At 38.3% G+C, this 18,094-nt stretch overlaps 1 protein-coding gene across 1 annotated transcript in view; it reads left to right on the top strand.

Moving 5' to 3' along the window:
• Nucleotides 1-17,750, top strand: part of VPS39 (VPS39 subunit of HOPS complex) — a 1,019,836-nt gene extending 1,002,086 nt beyond the window's left edge. Inside the window, exon 25 of the mRNA XM_044074020.1 lies at nt 17,294-17,750. Within this exon, the coding sequence (XP_043929955.1) occupies nt 17,294-17,375 (82 nt within the window). The 3' untranslated portion in view covers nt 17,376-17,750. The remainder of the gene's footprint in view (nt 1-17,293) is intronic.
• The last annotated feature ends 344 nt before the right edge of the window (nt 17,751-18,094 follow it).

Here is an 18,094-nt window from a genome sequence, read left to right as displayed (position 1 = left end):
CTCAGTCATGACTTTAGGAACTGAGCTTCCTTTGGCACTTTGTTGCTTTAGATTCTTTCTTTGTGTTGTCCTCCAGCTCTGTCATTATACTGAACTGTCTGCTTGAGGTTAATTCCAGTCCTAAACTCAGCAAGGAGGGTCTTCAGTGTTGGCCATAGTAGACGCACTTTCTATATCACTTGATGTACAAGGAGAATCTCCTAGATGGATTTTATATAATTCCTACATTTCCATGTGCATGAAAATCCTCTTGTCCAGCCATAGCTATTGGAGTTCACATATAAGTCAGGCAACCACGTACATTTCTTTAACTGCTTAATGTGATATTTATCAAGTTTTCATTTTTTTTAATCTGCAGGAATCATCTTCACTCAGTGTTTCAGGGCATATTGTTGTGTTCATTGTTGTCTTTGTGCATTGGTATAAGATGTGTGACCCCAAATGTAAAGGTTTCAAAGGGAAAAATGCTGGGACCAGACAGGTTACCTACCAGTGCCTTCAGGAGTCTGGCCAGTATGCAAGCAGACCCCCCTACCCTAAACTGAGATTTTCTGCTGGTCAGTGGCCACGAGGGTCCTCCCCCTGGGGAAAGGTTTGGGCCCAGCCCCTGCCGTAGGACGGGGGCCCAGCCCCATTGGAGCAGAGGTCCCCGGGCCTTTTGGGAGAGAAAATTTGCCCCACCCACCGAGCAAGGAGTCTTGTGCAATGGACCACCTTGGGAAGCGGACCTTCAGTTCAGCAACCTTCTCAATGAGAGCGCTGAACTATATGGCACACGTCATTCGGATGCATCGGGATCTAATAAAAGAATACGCTGCTTCCCCCCCAGAGTCCATGTCGGAAGGGGTCAAACAACTATACTCCTCCCGAATGTCCACTCTACATTCAGTTTCTAACATCTCTATGCGGCTCTTGTCTCACGCCACTGAGGGAGCCGCAAGAGCTGGCGGAGTCGGCCTGGTCATGAGACGACAAGCCTGGCACCGACATTGTGACTTCTCGGAACCCTTTAAGGCGTCATTCGCGAATGCCCCCTTTGACGGTTCTGCACTGTTTGGCAAAACCGTTCGTGACACTTTAGCCCAGAGCGAGAAAGACGGGAAGACATTGTCTGCAGTCGGAGTCCACTTCTCTGCTCCCCAGAGGTCCTTTTCCAAGAACCAAAAGGGTCAGAAGAAGATGTGGTTCCGGAAAACGCATCAATCCCAGTCTGCTCCGGACAACCAGTCCTCTCGTGGCAGAGGAGGACAGGGAGGATGCCGCCCTAGAGGCAGAGGGGGTCCCAGGAATTTTGGGTCCAGAGAACCCTTCTCTGAGAGGCCCGCGCAGAACCCCTGAGGGGTTGCCCGGCTGCTCCACTCTGGAGGCAGTCGGGGGGGCGTTTTTCGAGGCACCTATCAATGTGGGAGTCCATAACAACAGATCGCTGGGTGCTTCGCATCATATCCAGAGGTTACCTAGTTCCCTTTATTGTAACCCCCAAAACCAGAAGCCTCCCCGATGTACCACCCAATCAGAGGGAGGCGGCTGCTACAGAAATTCAGCAGCTTTTAGAAAAGAGCCATCCAACCCGTCCCCCCAGATCAACTTGGATCAGGGTTTTACTCCAGGTTCTTTCTGGTGCCAAAAAAGACGGGGGACTTCAGGTCCATCCTCGACCTCTCTCTCTTGAACCTGGCAGTACCCAAAGAAAAGCTCCGGATGGTCACGCTGCAATCTGTTCTCCCCCTGTTATGGGAGAACGACTGGATGTGCTCGATAGACCTCAAGGATGCGTACTATCACATTCTAGTGGACAGATGCGTCAGGAGGTTCCTCCGCTTCCGGCTGGGAGCCAGTCACTTTCAGTTCAGGGCCCTCCCCTTCGGCCTCACCTCATCCCCCAGGGTGTTCACCAAAGTCTTGGCGACAATAGCGGCCCACCTGAAACTCCAGGGAATTCAGGTCTTTCCGTACCTGGACGACTGGCTCCTTACCGCCCCAACAAGGCATCTGCTCTGTTCATGCAGGGATTACTTCCTCAATCTTGCTCCAAGTCTAGGATTGACTATCAACATGGCCAAATCCTCTCTTGCTCCCACACAGATAATAGATTTCATGGGGGCAAGACTGGATTCCAGACTAATGCTTGCTTTCCTGACTCCAGATCGGCTTCAGAACCTGAGGTTGCATGTAATGGCCATCCTCCAACTTCAAGCTCCACCGGCGGAATTGGTCCTGAGGGCTCTAGGGTCCATGGCGGCAGCAATTTCTCTGCTGCCCTTGGCCCGTTTGAATATGAGGGTCCTACAGTGGACCCTCCAAGTGCAATGGTCCCTATCTTGCAACCCCCTGTCCCATCCTATTCCCCCAAGCAGGACTTGCAGAAGGACGCTCGTGTGGTGGCTCCAGTCCCCGAGCCTCCACACGGGACGCCTATTCTCGATGCCTCCTCCCATCACCACAGTGACCACAGACGCTTCTTGCCTGGGGTGGGGGGGGGCACTATTCAGGCAGAATGGTCCAAGGCACGTGGAACGACATAGAGACCTCCTTGCATATCAATGTCCTAGAGATGAGGGTGGTACTTTTGACGTTGCAGGCACTTCACGACCTTCTTCCTATTGGGACGATTGCAGTACAAACGGACAACATGTCAGTGGTCTGGTACATCAACAAACAGGGGGGGAACCAGGTCTTATCCTCTTTGTCGCGAGGCCATGAGAGTGTGGGAATGGGCTTATATCCACCAACCGCTTTCTCATTGCAACGCACATTCCCGGATGGTCCAACATCCTAGCAGACAGGCTCAGTCGTACAATCCTGACCCCATACGAATGGTCTCTCAATCCTCTAGTAGCAGAGCGGATATTTGCCCAATGGGGGCAACCCTGTTGCGATCTTTTTGCCTCTCCCTCAAATACCAAATGCAACAGTTACTTCGCTCTAATCCCCCCTCAGGGGGAGTTCCCGAAAGACACTCTAGTACATGCTTGGCCTCCTGGTCTTCTTTACGCTTACCCTCCACTGCCTCTGATGCTAAAACTTTTACAGAAAGCCAGTTGGTTGGGGAGCAAGATGATCCTCATTGCCCCATTTTGGCCTCGTCAGACATGGTTCCCGTACCTATGGTCTCACCTGATTCATCCGCCCTGGATTCTAGATCCCCTTCCGGATCTCATTTCTCACCCCCCTGGGTCTTCCGACCCCCAGCCTGGTCAACCTCAAGCTGATGGCTTGGTTGCTCCAGTTCCACTCCTGATAAGGACTCCCGGAATCTCCTCACCAGTCAAAGCCATTCTAGTAGCAGCACACAAGTCATCCACCAGAAGGGTCTATCGGAGTAAGTGGAAACGTTTTTCCATCTGGGCTGAGCACTGTCACTTAAATCCTTTTACGGCACCTTTAGCATCGGTTTTGGATTTTCTAACTACCCTTTTTCATCAGGGGGCTAGCTGCTGTACGGTCAAGGTACAACTGGCAGCGATTTCGCACTATCATGTAGGGCATGAGTCGGGCCCTCTTTTTACCTCCAAGCTCTGTAAAGCTTTCCTCAAGGGTACCTTCCTCCTCAGACATCCTGTCAAGGAGGTGGTACCCCCATGGGATTTATCTTTAGTTCTACAGGCCTTGACAAGCCCCCCTTTCGAGCCGGCGGCCACAGTTGATCTTAAATACCTCTCTTGGAAGACGGCCTTTCTGGTGGTCATTACTTCAGCTAAAAGAGTCTCTGAACTTCAGGCTCTCTGTGTCAAACCACAGTACTTGGCCTTCCATCAGGATAGAGTTTACCTCAGGATCAATCCGTCTTTTCTGCCTAAGGTATCTTCGGAAGCTAATATTAATCAATCTATTAATCTTCCCGTGTTCTTCCCCAACTATCAGAACAAAGGAGTATATAAACTGCATTATTTGGACGTGCACAGACAACTGCGCTTTTATATTCATCGAACGGCTGGTCATAGACAATCCGACCAGCTGTTTGTCTCCTTTGCCAAAACCAATTTGGGCAAGTCGGTTTCTAAAGTTACCTTGTCACGATGGATAGCTAGTTGTATTCTCTTAACATATCAGAGTTCGGGAAGGCCTGCACCTCAGGGAGTCCGCGCTCATTCTACTAGGGCCATTGCTACATCAGCTGCTTTTAGATCTAGGGTTCCCTTGGATGATATTTATTCCGCAGCCACTTGGGCCTCATCTCATACCTTTATCAGCCATTACAAACTGGATATTGTCTCCAGAGGTAGGGCGTCCTTTGGCTCTGCAGTGCTCCGGAATATCTTTCCATGAAGGCCACCCAAGATTTAGGTAGCTGGGGACTCTGTCCCAAAGGTTGCTGACAAATGAAGTGCCTACTTCAGATTAAGAAGTTATGTACTCACCATAACGTTCCATCTGAGTAGGTATCTTCATTTGTCTGCAACCATCCTCCCCTCCTTCCCCCTGACCAATATGATTCTAACTAGGAGTTGTCTTAGACAATTCCCTTCCGGGACACAGTAATAAGTTGTTATATGGGGCAAACTTGATCTGAGGTCAGTCAGGGATGGCAGGGGATTATGGGTAAAGGGAGGAGCTAGGAGCTCAGATCTATGCTGTGGTAGAAGTTGCCGGCTCGGATCCGAGATCGGATCCGTATCCCAAAGGTTGCAGACAAATGAAGATACGTACTCAGATGGAATGTTATGGTGAGTACATAACTTCTTATTCTATTAGTTCTTGACTTAATAGTCATCCTTTCTAAACTATAGGTTTCAATAAGAATTTTTTTGAATTCTGCAAAAGGAGTATGTTCAGGTTTCCAGTTTGTGGTTATTACTTTTCTAGCAACTGTTAATACAGTCCATAAAATAGGATATTTAATTTTCTTAACACAATTAGGAATTGAAATGTTAAACAGAGTCAAAGATTTGGTGAATGTAAACTTATCATTAAAAAGTGTTTGTAAAAGATGATTGATTTTTCCCCAATATTGCCTCAGAGTTATACAATCATAAAACATGTGTGACCAGTCAGGTTTAGAATTTGATTTACATCTCCAACACAACACCCTATTTTTAATAATCAGTTCTAATCTGTGAGGTGTTCATGAGCTCTGTTCATAAATTTCCAAGCATATATTCTCTTCTAAGGGATGAAGTAGTAAACTTGGGTGATTCCAGAATTGTTTTTTTTTATCTAACTCAAAAGGTGACTTTTTATTAATTGAAATGAAATAGTTCCAGAAATTGTCTGAAACATTTTTTGGTTCTTTATTAATTATTCTCTCTCTTTTGCTCTCTCTCTCTCTCTCTCTCTCTATATATATATATATATAGATGGATAGATAGAAGTGCGTTTACATTCAGAAACTGTATTTTGTTGCATAGAAAATACCAACAATTTTATTAAATTAGGCATTGATGATCTTGAATATTGAGGGATTAAGTTAATTTTATCTATCATAAATTGTCTAAGAGATTGAAGTTGCAACCATTCAGATTTATTTAAATCAAATTAATTAAATATTCTAATGTACTTAAATTTTCATCTTGTAAGAATCGAAACCAAAAATTAAGATTTTTTTTCTTTCAATAAAAATGTATTAGTCATAATGGAAGAGGCAGCAAGATCCTTTGTGCAATTGGAAACAAAATAAATATCAAAGTTTTATAAATTATATTTTTATATATGTAATTTCTGAAGTCCTTAAATAAAATTTCATATAATATGTTAAGTTATCAGGAAATCTATTTGAGAAAGTAATCTTTGGATATCCCAATAAATGGATTATTTATTATTGAAAGTTTAATGAAGTTAAGTTTCCTCATTTGCATTAAAACAGAGAATTTCATGGAATGTTTTCCATTTAGCTGAATAATGTCCATCTAATAATAGTAAGAAGGTCCTAATCATAGAAGAAGTAATGTAGAGTTCAGTATCTGGAAAACATATACCACCTATGAACCAATCTCTCAAATGATGTGTAAGGGATATCCTAGGTTTGCTTGGTTGCCATAAAAATTTCAAGATCAGCCTATCAAATTCTCTAATTAATGTTTTTGGAGGCATTAAAAAAATACATTGAACAACATAAAGTATCTTGGGTAGAATAATCATTTTAATAATTGTACATTTTTCATCCATTGAAAACAAAAAATATTTCCACTTAAATATTAGATTGTTAATAGAAGAAATGCAATTAGCATAATTTAATTTTATTATATCCTTCAAATTGTCAGCTAATATAATACCCAAGTATTTTATGCCTTTTGATTTGACTAAATATTTGATATATTTCTGATTCCAGAGATTAGTGTCAGACGTTATAGAGAGAATTTTTGTTTTATCATCATTAAAAAATAAACCCGATTTTTTTTGAAAGAATTCCATAAAATTAAAAGTGGCTTCTAAAGTTGAATTTGTTCCATCGACTGTAAGAAATATGTCATCTGAAAAGAGTTGTATTTTGAAAGTTATTTCTGTATTCAGTTCTGTTCCTTTAATGTTTGGGTTCATTCTTATATAATTAGCCAAGGGTTCCATTAAAAGAGTAAAACACAAGGGAGAAAGGGGACAGCCTTGTTTAGTTCCTTTATAGATCGGAATATTTTGTGATAAATATGGGCCAATCTTGATATATGCACAACTACCTTTATATAAATGAGAAATTAAATTAATTAAACTTTCAGAGAAGTTGTAGGCCTCTAAGGTAAGAAATAAGTAATCCCAGTTGACTGAATCAAAGGCACAATTTATGTGTAAACTTAAGGTTAAATTCTTATTATATTTGGTTGCGTAGTCAATAATAGTTAAAACCTTTTTAATACTATCAAATGTATTCCTGTTTACAACAAAACCCGTCTCATCATCGTTTACTAGACCAGGAAGAAATGTTTTAAGTCTATTGGTATAAATGGACATAAAAATTTTATAATCAACGTTTAAAAGAGAAATTGGCCTATAAGAAGAACATTTAGAAGGATCTTTATCTGTTTTTAAGATAGGGGAAATGAGAGTATATTTCCAGGGGGGTGGAATATTAAACAAATCCTGACATTGAGAGAAAACTTGCTGTAGTATAAGAAGTGATTCATTGGGAAATAATTTATAAAGTTCTGGAATGATTCCATCATTACCAGGGGCCTTATTTTGTTTTAATGTATTGATTTGTTTTTTTAATCTCTATGAGTGAGATTGGTTTATCTAATGCCTTAATTTGCTGTTCTTTTAATTTATTCTTAGTATGTTTCTTAACAAAGGCGCTTATTTTTTGTTTCGAGTCCATAATAGTTGGTTTCTGATTAATTTCAGTAAAATAATTTCTAAATTCCTTTGATATCTTCTATATCAGTTACCATCTTCTTCCTTTTACTAGAGTAAATCTCTAATGTGATACAATTTGTTTAATTTTTTAGTTTTAATTGTTAGCTTCTTAAGAGATTTAGGATTAGTAGAAAAGTGTGTGTCTCTAAATCTCTAAACTAATCTTAGTCTTATGATTTAATATTTGTAAGTATTTATTGTTTAGGGCATTAATATCATCTGTGTTGTTAGATTTACTTGTCTGTTTTGTAATTTAACTTTGTCAGTCTTTTCTTGAAGGGTTTTTAGTTCCTTATCCCAAAATGTTCTCTTATTTATGTACCAATTAATTATTCTTCCATATAAGTATGTTTTCAGAGCATCCCATATATAAATACCAGATGTGTCTTCAGAATTATTAAATTTAATACAATTGTTAACTTCAGAAATGACAAAATCTCTAAAATCAGATAAATTAGTAAGATATGCAGGTGTTCTTTTAATTTGAGGATAACAACTAGAATGTAAAAGGAGTTCAAAAGTTATTGCGTTATGATCAGAAAGTGGGCATGAATGAACTTTAACTTTAATTGCATTTTTAATGAATTAATTTGAAATATATATTCTGTCAGTTCTAGCATACGTGTCAAATATTGGTGAGAAATATGTGTAAAAAAGTGGACTTTTATCTGCAAAATCATTTTCGTCTTTAATATTGAGAGATTCAGCAAATTCAGTCAAGTTTTTAGCTGGAGATGAAATCATTCTCTTCCTGAAAGCAGTAGAATTATTTTCCTTTGCTATACAATTAAAGTCTCCTGCTAGTATGATATTCCTTTTGGAGAATTTAATTACTTGCTCTAGCTGTTGTTTAACTGTATGAGTACCTAACCCAGCAATCCAGTAAGCATTAATCTTCTTCTTCTTTCGGCTTTTCCCAGTTAGGGGTCGCCACAGTGGATCATCTGTCCGCTCATGATTGGCAGTGGAGTTTTACAGTGTCGAGTTGCCAGCAGAAGGCACACACATGCACACACTCACACCTAGGGCCAATTTAGAGTGTCCAATCCACCTACTGCATGTCTTTGGGATGTGGGAGGAAACCGGAGCACCCAGAGGAAACCCACGCGACCACAGGAAGGACATGCAGACTCCACACAGAAGGCACCCCAGCCGAGAATCAAACTGGAGAACCTCATGCTGTGAGGCGGCAACGCTAACCGCTGCACCACCGTGGCCGCCCCCACTAAGCATTAATTATTGTATATATTTTTTTGTTAAGTTCTAGAATAACTGCATGTAACGTACCCTTGTCATCATTATATGTATCTAATATTTTAGAAAAAGGGACTTATTCCATAATATAGCAACTCCCCTCTTTTTTTGTTGATGTTGTGAACTAGATAGTACTGTATACTTCTTATTAAGTCCATCTATATCTTCCTTTAGTAAATGTGTTTCTTGTAGAAGAACAAGATTAGAATTAAACAGGTTCAGATATTTATATAGATTCCCTCTTTTGCAGGTGTTGTTAAGACCATTGATGTTAATGGAAGTACATGTTAATGTAGACATTTGTGGAAAGAATTCATATTACTAGTATTCTATATTTGTAGATGACTAGAAATAATCAAGTATTTATGTGTCTTTACTGTAATTATATGAAACTTAGTCCTGTTGTGTTCTAAATGATATAAAATTAATGTGTAAATCAAATAAAGAAATGTTTCAGACACTAAAAAATAGCAAATAGAAACTATATGCAGGAAAAATAAATTTGAGTACACATTCTCCCTCTTCATGGAGTTCAAAATACTCCTGATTCAAACAGAATATTGTTTGAATCTACCACACTCTCAATAACAGCATTTAAGTCCTCTCCACCATAATAAATGAATAGAACATTGGCTTCAAACAAAACATGGAATTTAAATACTTGAATAATTTTTTATGTAGTAATATAAAATAAAATCTTAACTATTGTTCAAATGTTATAATTTCTCATAAACTAGGTACATAAACATATTGTTGATTCAAAATTAGTAAATGTAAACAGAATTTCCTTAAAATCAAGTTTTGAAATATAATTATAAGGTATAAAAGGTCTCCATTGAAATATAGTACGAGTGTTGAAAGATAAACAACACAGCAATAATACTCTTTAGTAATGATTGAACTAATGTAATAAATGTTATGAAAAATTATAAACTAAAGATGTAAGTAAAAGAAGCTCTATTAAGATATTTATTATGATAGTTGAATAGAGTGGTACATGTTGAATAGAACTTAATTCTGTCTAACTAATGTTATACTAATGTTTTACAATATAAAGATCAGATGACCACTTTACTTATAGAAATTAAATTCAGTCCTGAATATATAACGGATACAAACATGAACATAACAGAACTTGAAAATATGCATGTAATGTAATAATGTTAGCATTTAAATCAAACACTTCTTTAATATGTATAAAACTGGAATGAAATTAAATTAATGATTCCATGTTTGCCAATACAGTAACCATCTGCCTGAGAAAAATTATTAAAGACTGGCCATCTTAATGTTTGTAGAAATTAAAGTGCATAATTAGGCATTTCTGCATCAAACCCCCCATCACATATCCCAGAAGCCATACCACCCATCTAAATCTGACTCCAGCTTATTTATACTTTTAACCCCAAAAATCAGAACAATGAAGATAACAAGCCAGAAACAGGGGAGATCTAATCATTACTGTAATAAGTTCAGCAAAAATACAATCAATAGCAACAAGTATTAAGTTATAGCAATCCAGACATCCAAAAAAGAATCGCTCAGCTAAAAGTCTGTTACAATAGTAAGACAGAAATAAATCATTAGAAATAATACATAAACCTGAGTATTGTGCAACACTATACTTGTATAATGTATTATTATTTATAGACAGAGAAGTAAGTAGGTGAGTACTGACTGGAGTTTTCCACTCCTTCTCCCAAACATTGTCTTCAGTAAATGAGTGAGATTGCTTCCTTATGGTAAAGAGAATGCTGAAACACAGTCTTTAAAAGTCCCCTTGGGTCACTCAGTCAAAACAACATCAGAAATGGTTAGACCATTAGGTGTGTGCATGTTAGAAGAATTGTATGTGGTACTGGGTCTTTGTTACCCACAGTTAGTAAGAGTTCATCCAAAGTCTAACAAAAATAATTTACTATCACAGCAGCCCCTGTATTAGTTGTTTACCCACCGCCCAAAAGAACTAGAAATTATCTGTAATCTACTTTCTAGAAAAAAAACATGGTAGATCATAAAATCAGGTGCGGACAAAAGGTCATATCAGCGTCACATGTACTAGACGGTTCACCTTAGTTGTCTAAAAAGTCTAAAGAAACTTACAAGAAAGCACGCTCTACTATTAGCTGTATGATAAAATACAAAAAAGCAGATCATCCCTTCTAGTTGATCTTGTAAAATACTGGATTGTTAATAAATCAACACTAAACTTAATTTGGTTTACAGTTGTAAACACTGATCAGACAAGGATGTAATTTGGACTCATCTAACTTCTCTGTAACCACACAACTGGTGCAACACTACAATCTCGAAAGATAGCAGTGTGCCCCGTTCACAACACCTAGGGCAGACCTGTCAAACTTCTAAGGGGAAATAGAGGCGCCAATTCAGAGCACAATTAAGAGAATGCCAATCAAACCATCAATACAAAAATATTTCCTAAATGTTCACTAATATATGCAGAAAAGTCTCATTTTGCCTTTGAAGCAGTGCAGGGGACAACATTATATCTACAGACAGAACTTTTATTTTGGCACGGCAGTAAAATCCAATCCTTTGAGCAAGCTATGGGTATCCTTTGCCCTGTGAATTCTCATGCGTTTCCAAAAAGGTGATAATATTAGCACTGTCCCCCCATTCTCACAGACAGTTGAGTGTGCATGGATGAATATAAGTGTGTGGGGTGGCTAGCATCAGTGAGTCACAAGCACCACTTTAAAATATAATGAAAACCTTTAACTGAGCAATTGCCTGGATTAAGTCAAGCTGGTGAATATGCTGAGTAAACAATTGCTTTCTTTTAAAACTGCTCATTGCTTTTACTAAATATTCTGAACTTCATAAAGGAACACTGTTTCAAATGTGTCACTACATATTTAGGGACCTAAAGACTGAAGTTCGCATTTTACAATGTAGTCTCCAAAGTGAGCGTTTTAACATTCTAACAACTTCCTGCTCTAACCAGGTCGAAGTTCGTAACTGTCTTGATAGCTCTACAGCTTTGTGATCATTAAGAATTATGAGCTTTCAAATCAAAAGGGCTCGAGACTTCATTCTGTAGTTCTGGTGATGCTTAACTGTTTTAGCTGGAACCCTCTATAATATGACAGCACGGATCTTATCCCATAAGTGAACAACAAGCAAAAAAAGTCGCAAAAGCTTTCCCACAAACCACAACACTGTTAACACCAGTGAAATTTGGATGCTTAAATCCTGAGAACCCTACAACCATCTGTACAGCAGTAAAGCACCCTGAAACCATAACATAAGTCAGCCAATCAAGAAATAAAATAAATAAATAAATAAATAAATAGCAGTAAAGCAAAATATCAAGAAGTGCACACAAAACATCTCAAACACTCAGTATCAGCAAGTGTTAACCAACTGATACAAAGTTACCCTAAACACAAACAGACAAAATTACCATTAATCCCCCAATCTATAAACACACATTAGTTTTTAAACTATACCTTATTATCAAGTGTTCGGAATAAGTTGAATTAACTTACTTTTGAAGTGAGATTTCCTTACCACCTGTAATAAATATAATAAGTATTTCAAGCTGATGAAGAAAATAAAACTTGTAACTGAATGTCATTGTAATAATAAAGAAAACAGTCATTTATCTTTCAAACTTTTCTTCTTTGAAGATTTCCAAGATCCATTCTCCACAATTATTTTTAATGAAGGGCTTGCCCATTCCATTTCCTCTATTTTATCTATTAATTTTTTTGTTTTTATAAAAGAAATAGCAGAGTCAAGGTCTTCAAAGGTTTTAATTCTATCTGTAAGAAATTATTTCAGTCTGGCTGGAAACAGGAGATGCACTTTTATCTGGTTCTTTTTGAGTTCTTTTATAAGAGGTTGAAAGAGCTTTCTTTTGGAAATAACTGCAGAAGAATAGTCATTGTCAAAGCGTACAGTACTGTCATTTATTTTTATAGGAGATTTGGACCATGCAGTTTTCAGCACTAGTTCTTTATCTTGAGTTGAAATGAACTTCACTATAACAGATCTGGGAACATTTTTATTTGGAGATGAGACAATGGATCTGTGTTGCCCTTTCAATCCCATATGAAAGGGCTTCAGGAAGATTCAAAACAGTTGGTAGCCATGTAGTTAAAAAACTCACCATATTAGTTCCTTCTATGTTGTTTGGCAGACCAAATGTCCGTATATTATTCCTTTGTGATCTGTTTTATAAATCATCTAATTTATTTTGTAGGATAGTGTTCTGTTTCAAAAGAAATTCACTGTGATTCTCACCCTCCTGAAGTTTTCCATCCACATCCGTGAGAGACTGCTCTATGTCAGAAATTTGGGATTTCTGAAGCTGCAGTTCTTTATGAATTAAGTCCATCTGCTTTGAACATTTCTGTTCAAAAACATCTATTTTTGTGTCCATTTTGTCTAATTTTTAATACATCTCTTGCAGAGAAGACAAAGATAAAAGCTCTTTCTCAAGAGAAGATTCTGAAGAATTACTCGTAGTGTGATTCATCTCTCAGTCAAAGAAGTTGTAGATATTTGTCTGAAGATTTTGACAGGAAAAATTCAGAAAAAGATAATTTTTCAATACAATCCACAAATCGGTTGATAGGAGTTGAAATATGTCAAAATAAGTCAATTTAGATTGTTTTTGAAGTTTAATTCCTGTCAAGAATATGAAAACTGGCAGAGCTGGAAAAAATGCTGCTAGTCAGTGCCCATCTTGGCCATGCCCCAAGAAAGTTATATTTCTTGATGTCACCTAGTTGTATGTGTTAAAACAGGAGAATCTTTGTTTGAGAATAAGTTTAAGATAACTAATGAATTTAAGAACTTCCTGACAACTGATGAAAGGAAGTAGTAGTACATATTAAGCAAGCTAGAGTGTACATTATTTGTAACCCCAGGGGCCTGTTATAATTGTTTCTGTTGTGGTTAGCATTTGTGTATGTATGTATGTTTTTAGGAAATTGTGTGTGATGGCTTTACAGAATAGATTACCTACTATTAATAGCCCCTTATGTATGTCACACTGCTGGCTTTGGATGTGGGGGGGGGGGGGTTATAGGTGCACGTGTTTTTGATCCTTAGCTCCAGAATAAAAAAAAAATGCCATGGGTCATGCTTTCATTACTGTCAAACTTTGGTTAATATTCCTAATATAGGTGTTATCCTCACACTTTGATTAGGGATGTGTGGCTGCTCTTGAAGTTTGACTGGAAACCGAACATCTGCCAGCAAATAAATCGCATTCATTTATGAATGCACTACAGTAGTGATCCTTTGTTCAAGCATTTGTGGTTGTGCTGGTTACCCAAATGTAGCTATTCTTTTCCTCCTGGAAATCTGTTCTGAATTACCCCTTAACCAGTGCATCCATCTTTGCTAGAGAGGAAGCCAGAGAGGAGAGAGTCCTTCACACCTTGAAATGTGCACTGCCAACTCAAGTTTTACTTAAAGTGGGTGGCTGAGTTTAGGAAGACTGAATAGATGTTTCCTTCAAGGAGGGGAAGAGAAGAGCTATCTATCAGCTGGTGTCTACATTATTCCTGGCTTGAGGGACTAGTCACTTATTTTAGAAATGTTGTGGTCAAAGGCTTCTTTAGAAGTATGGCTGCTTCCACTCTGCTTGTTTCAAGATTGCATCCATTGCAGTTCATTGTGCTGTAGCGACTTGGTCTTCCTTGGATATTTTACGTTAATGTCTCAGCCATGACTTTAGGAACTGAGCTTCCTTTGGCACTTTGTTGCTTTAGATTCTTTCTTTGTGTTGTCCTCCAGCTCTGTCATTATACTGAACTGTCTGCTTGAGGTTAATTCCAGTCCTAAACTCAGCAAGGAGGGTCCTCAGTGTTGGCCATAGTAGACGCACTTTCTATATCACTTGATGTACAAGGAGAATCTCCTAGATGGATTTTATATAATTCCTACATTTCCATGTGCATGAAAATCCTCTTGTCCAGCCATAGCTATTGGAGTTCACATATAAGTCAGGCAACCACGTACATTTCTTTAACTGCTTAATGTGATATTTATCAAGTTTTCATTTTTTTTAATCTGCAGGAATCATCTTCACTCAGTGTTTCAGGGCATATTGTTGTGTTCATTGTTGTCTTTGTGCATTGGTATAAGATGTGTGACCCCAAATGTAAAGGTTTCAAAGGGAAAAATGCTGGGACCAGACAGGTTACCTATCAGTGCCTTCGGGAGTCTGGCCAGTATGCAAGCAGACCCCCCTACCCTAAACTGAGATTTTCTGCTGGTCAGTGGCCACTTCAGAAGTGCCCAAGGATAGGAAGATAAGCACCATGGTATCATTATACAGGATGACAGGAGTTGAAGAAATCCCATGAGTTACAGTCCTGCTATGTTTACAGCACTGCTGTGCAAAACATATTGCTCCTTATAGTGTAGCAGTCTCCAGGAGAACAGTCTATATGACTGCTCTCCTGGAGAACAGTCTGTATGACTTCATGTCCAGAAGAAGCTCTCAGCAGACTTGTTGCAGTTTTATAACTGGGCTACATGAGTATTTATCATAGGAATATTAGTAGATGTGGTCTTCCTAGATTTCAGCAGAACCTTTGACTTGGTTATACATAGGAAGCAGTTGGGAAGGCTGGAGGGTTGAAAATAGTATCAAGACTAAGGAACTGGATTTCTGCTTGATTAAATTGTAGGGCATAGAGGGTTTGTATTTACTGAAGGAATCGTGAACAAGGGTCATCTTCTTGCCTGATGATAAAAATAGGTAGCAGTGGAGAAGGGGGTGAGTCTAAGAAGGAGTTGGAAGGCTGATGAAGTGTACTGAAGGTGTCAGTTGAGGTTCAGTGAAGCAAAGACACATGTGTGAATTATAAGATCAGGAGAGTGGAACTGATGGCAACAGTCCATCTGTGTTGATCAAACCTGGGATGGATCACCAGGAGCAGAGTAAGAGAGATATGGTGGAAGCAAGCACAATAACTGGTAGTATCCTCAGGGGATAGACTCCAGAAACAAAAGGTAATGTTTCTGCTGTATCAAGCTCTAGTTAAGCCACACAATGAGTACTGTGTGCAGTTCTGGTGGATATATAAGGACAGAGAGATCAGGGTGCTGGAAGGAATTTAGAAAAAAGCCAGACGAAGGCTGCATGGGATAGAGGGAAAATGTGACCATATATTACAGGAGCAAAAATATTTCTCACTTAAGATCAAAAAAGATAGGGTTGGACATAATATAGATGTACAAGGTTATGTCAGGGAGCTGTGCCTTGTTCATTCTAAATTGAAAGGACAGAATCTTGGAGGGCCATAGATAGAATACTGTGAGGGTTACTGCTCTTTGTATCTGTGACAGATCTTCATGGAGAGAGTTGTGGATGTATGGAAAGGAGTGTCAAAGTGTGGTGCGAGGGAATCTGAGAACGAATTCAAGAGGTCATGGGACAGTTACAGAATAGGTGAAGGGACAAACCAATGAGGGGAAGTAAAATACTGAGTCCAAATTCTTTTGAAGAGCAAACATGTTAGGCCAGTTATCTCCTTCTTTCAGCAGGAAAATGCAATATAATGAAATGGCAAAGAAAAAAGTATGAACCTGATTGTATTTATTTATTTTATTTATTTATATTTGTTTGTGCACTGTCAATGGACCATTAGCAGGCAAAACCTGGAGGAATAGTATAGCATAAGAAATTAACAAAACTTTATTTTACATTTGTTAACCGGGATAGTCCGACTGGTCGTGTTTCCATTTACAGCGGAGGCCCAGGGAGAAAAGCTCCAAATTCTTATACAGAAGTAGATAAACGTACATTGTAGGTAAAGCTCTGCATTATTTAAGATTAATAATCAACATATTTATGTACACCTTATTTTATAGTACAGCTCAACAACCACGTACATTTAAAATACACATGTTTTTACCACAACCTGGATGAATAGTATGGCATAAGAAATTAACAAAACTTATTTACCAGATACATGGTTATGCTGAAAACCGTATACATATTTGCAGATACAAAAGTGTGCGACAACATTAACTTTAGGAAGTATCCACCAAGGAGGAGACATTTCTTATGTAACTGATTCTTTAAGAGCAAGTTATTTGGGTGTATTTCTTTTGGAAGGGTTGTTGTGTGAAGTGTAATAAAACTTTATTGTGGCACTTTTTTTAAACTCAAATGGAATATAACCTGTAAGCACTGTTAATATAGACAGAGAAAAAACACAGCAAACTGCACATGCTTGCTTTGACATCTGCTGAGAAGCTCTGGATGGTTTAGTAACCTACAGAGTTGAGCAGTATTCAAGCTGAATATTTACTATTCTAACCCAGGTCTCCTAGATGTACCAAACAGCCAACCAGCATTTTGCAAAACTGTTAGTCACTTTTATTTGGAACAGGTATAAAAAGAGACATTTTGTCTTGGCTTTATAAGATTTTTAAAGGTTTATGTTTGTAAATACATAGGAAGGTCTAGGCACTGTTTTATTTCTTTTCTTCCAGATTGCTATAACTCATTTTGGCAGATTATGGTTATTATTTTCTAAATGGTTTGTTTAGTAAGTTTTTTTATATTTTCATTTTAAACTACCAGATGTATTAGCTTCCTTCAGTATCCACTCCTGTTGCTGGTACCATGTAAAATTGTAGTAAATATTACTTGGGCATTAAACAGCTTTTTAATTAGGATCTGAATGTTACATGTATGCTGTAGTTCTTTGATGTAATCTAAGATCTTCTGTCACTGATGCATGTTTGCTTTTTTTTTCTGTCTTAGCGCTTTTGCCCGCTATCCTAATGGTGTTGTGGTACATTATTATTGCTGCAAAGACCGCAGTGTATGTCCGACTGAGAGCTGAGTGGCCATGAAATATCCTGAAAGAAGTGGAACCTATCAAGAACAAAATAGTTGCAAGAAGCTGCTGGTTTGCCACTACACAGAAAATGAGAAATGCTTAAAACTTCACCAGTCTCTGGAGTGGATAATCTGTTTATGCACTTTACAAGTCTTCGAAGGGGCACCTTAGAGTTAATAGTTTAAAAGGATGGTATGGGTGCCATGGGGTGGGATCCTTTCTGAGGAGCAACGAATTCATAAGTCCTTTTCTGTGAAGTGTGTTGTATGGTACTGCCAGTAATCTAAAACTGCATTATCTATTAAGACTAACTACTGAGTCACCTGATAAAACCGTCATTTAAACAGATGGCTACAATTCCAGTAGTATTCCGTTTGTCAGCCTTCATAATACTTATTAAGTAGGAATCTTTACCTTGCTCTGGAGATGTGTTGGGGGTGACTTCTACTACATACTGTACAGTACTATAAACAAGATACATTGATTTACCATCTGGTCTGTCTAGGGGGAAATGCTATTTAAATAGAACTATGGCAAATGTTCTTGTAACAGTTATATTGCACATTTTGGTTTAGGACAGTTATCTCTTCTGTGGTATTGATGGCAGGATGTGATGCTTATAATCTTTACTATTGGAGAGAATTGCACAGACCCACTTAATCTTCAGATGAGTTTTGCTAGTTACTTTCTGTGCCAAGATTAACTGCACATTTAAAACTAAT

This window comes from Protopterus annectens, chromosome 6.part0, assembly GCF_019279795.1.
Source record: "Protopterus annectens isolate FY-2018-M chromosome 6.part0, PAN1.0, whole genome shotgun sequence".
Taxonomy (NCBI): domain Eukaryota; kingdom Metazoa; phylum Chordata; order Ceratodontiformes; family Protopteridae; genus Protopterus; species Protopterus annectens.
The sequence above is the reverse complement of the archived record's forward strand: the minus strand, read 5'-3'. Positions and strand labels throughout refer to the sequence as shown.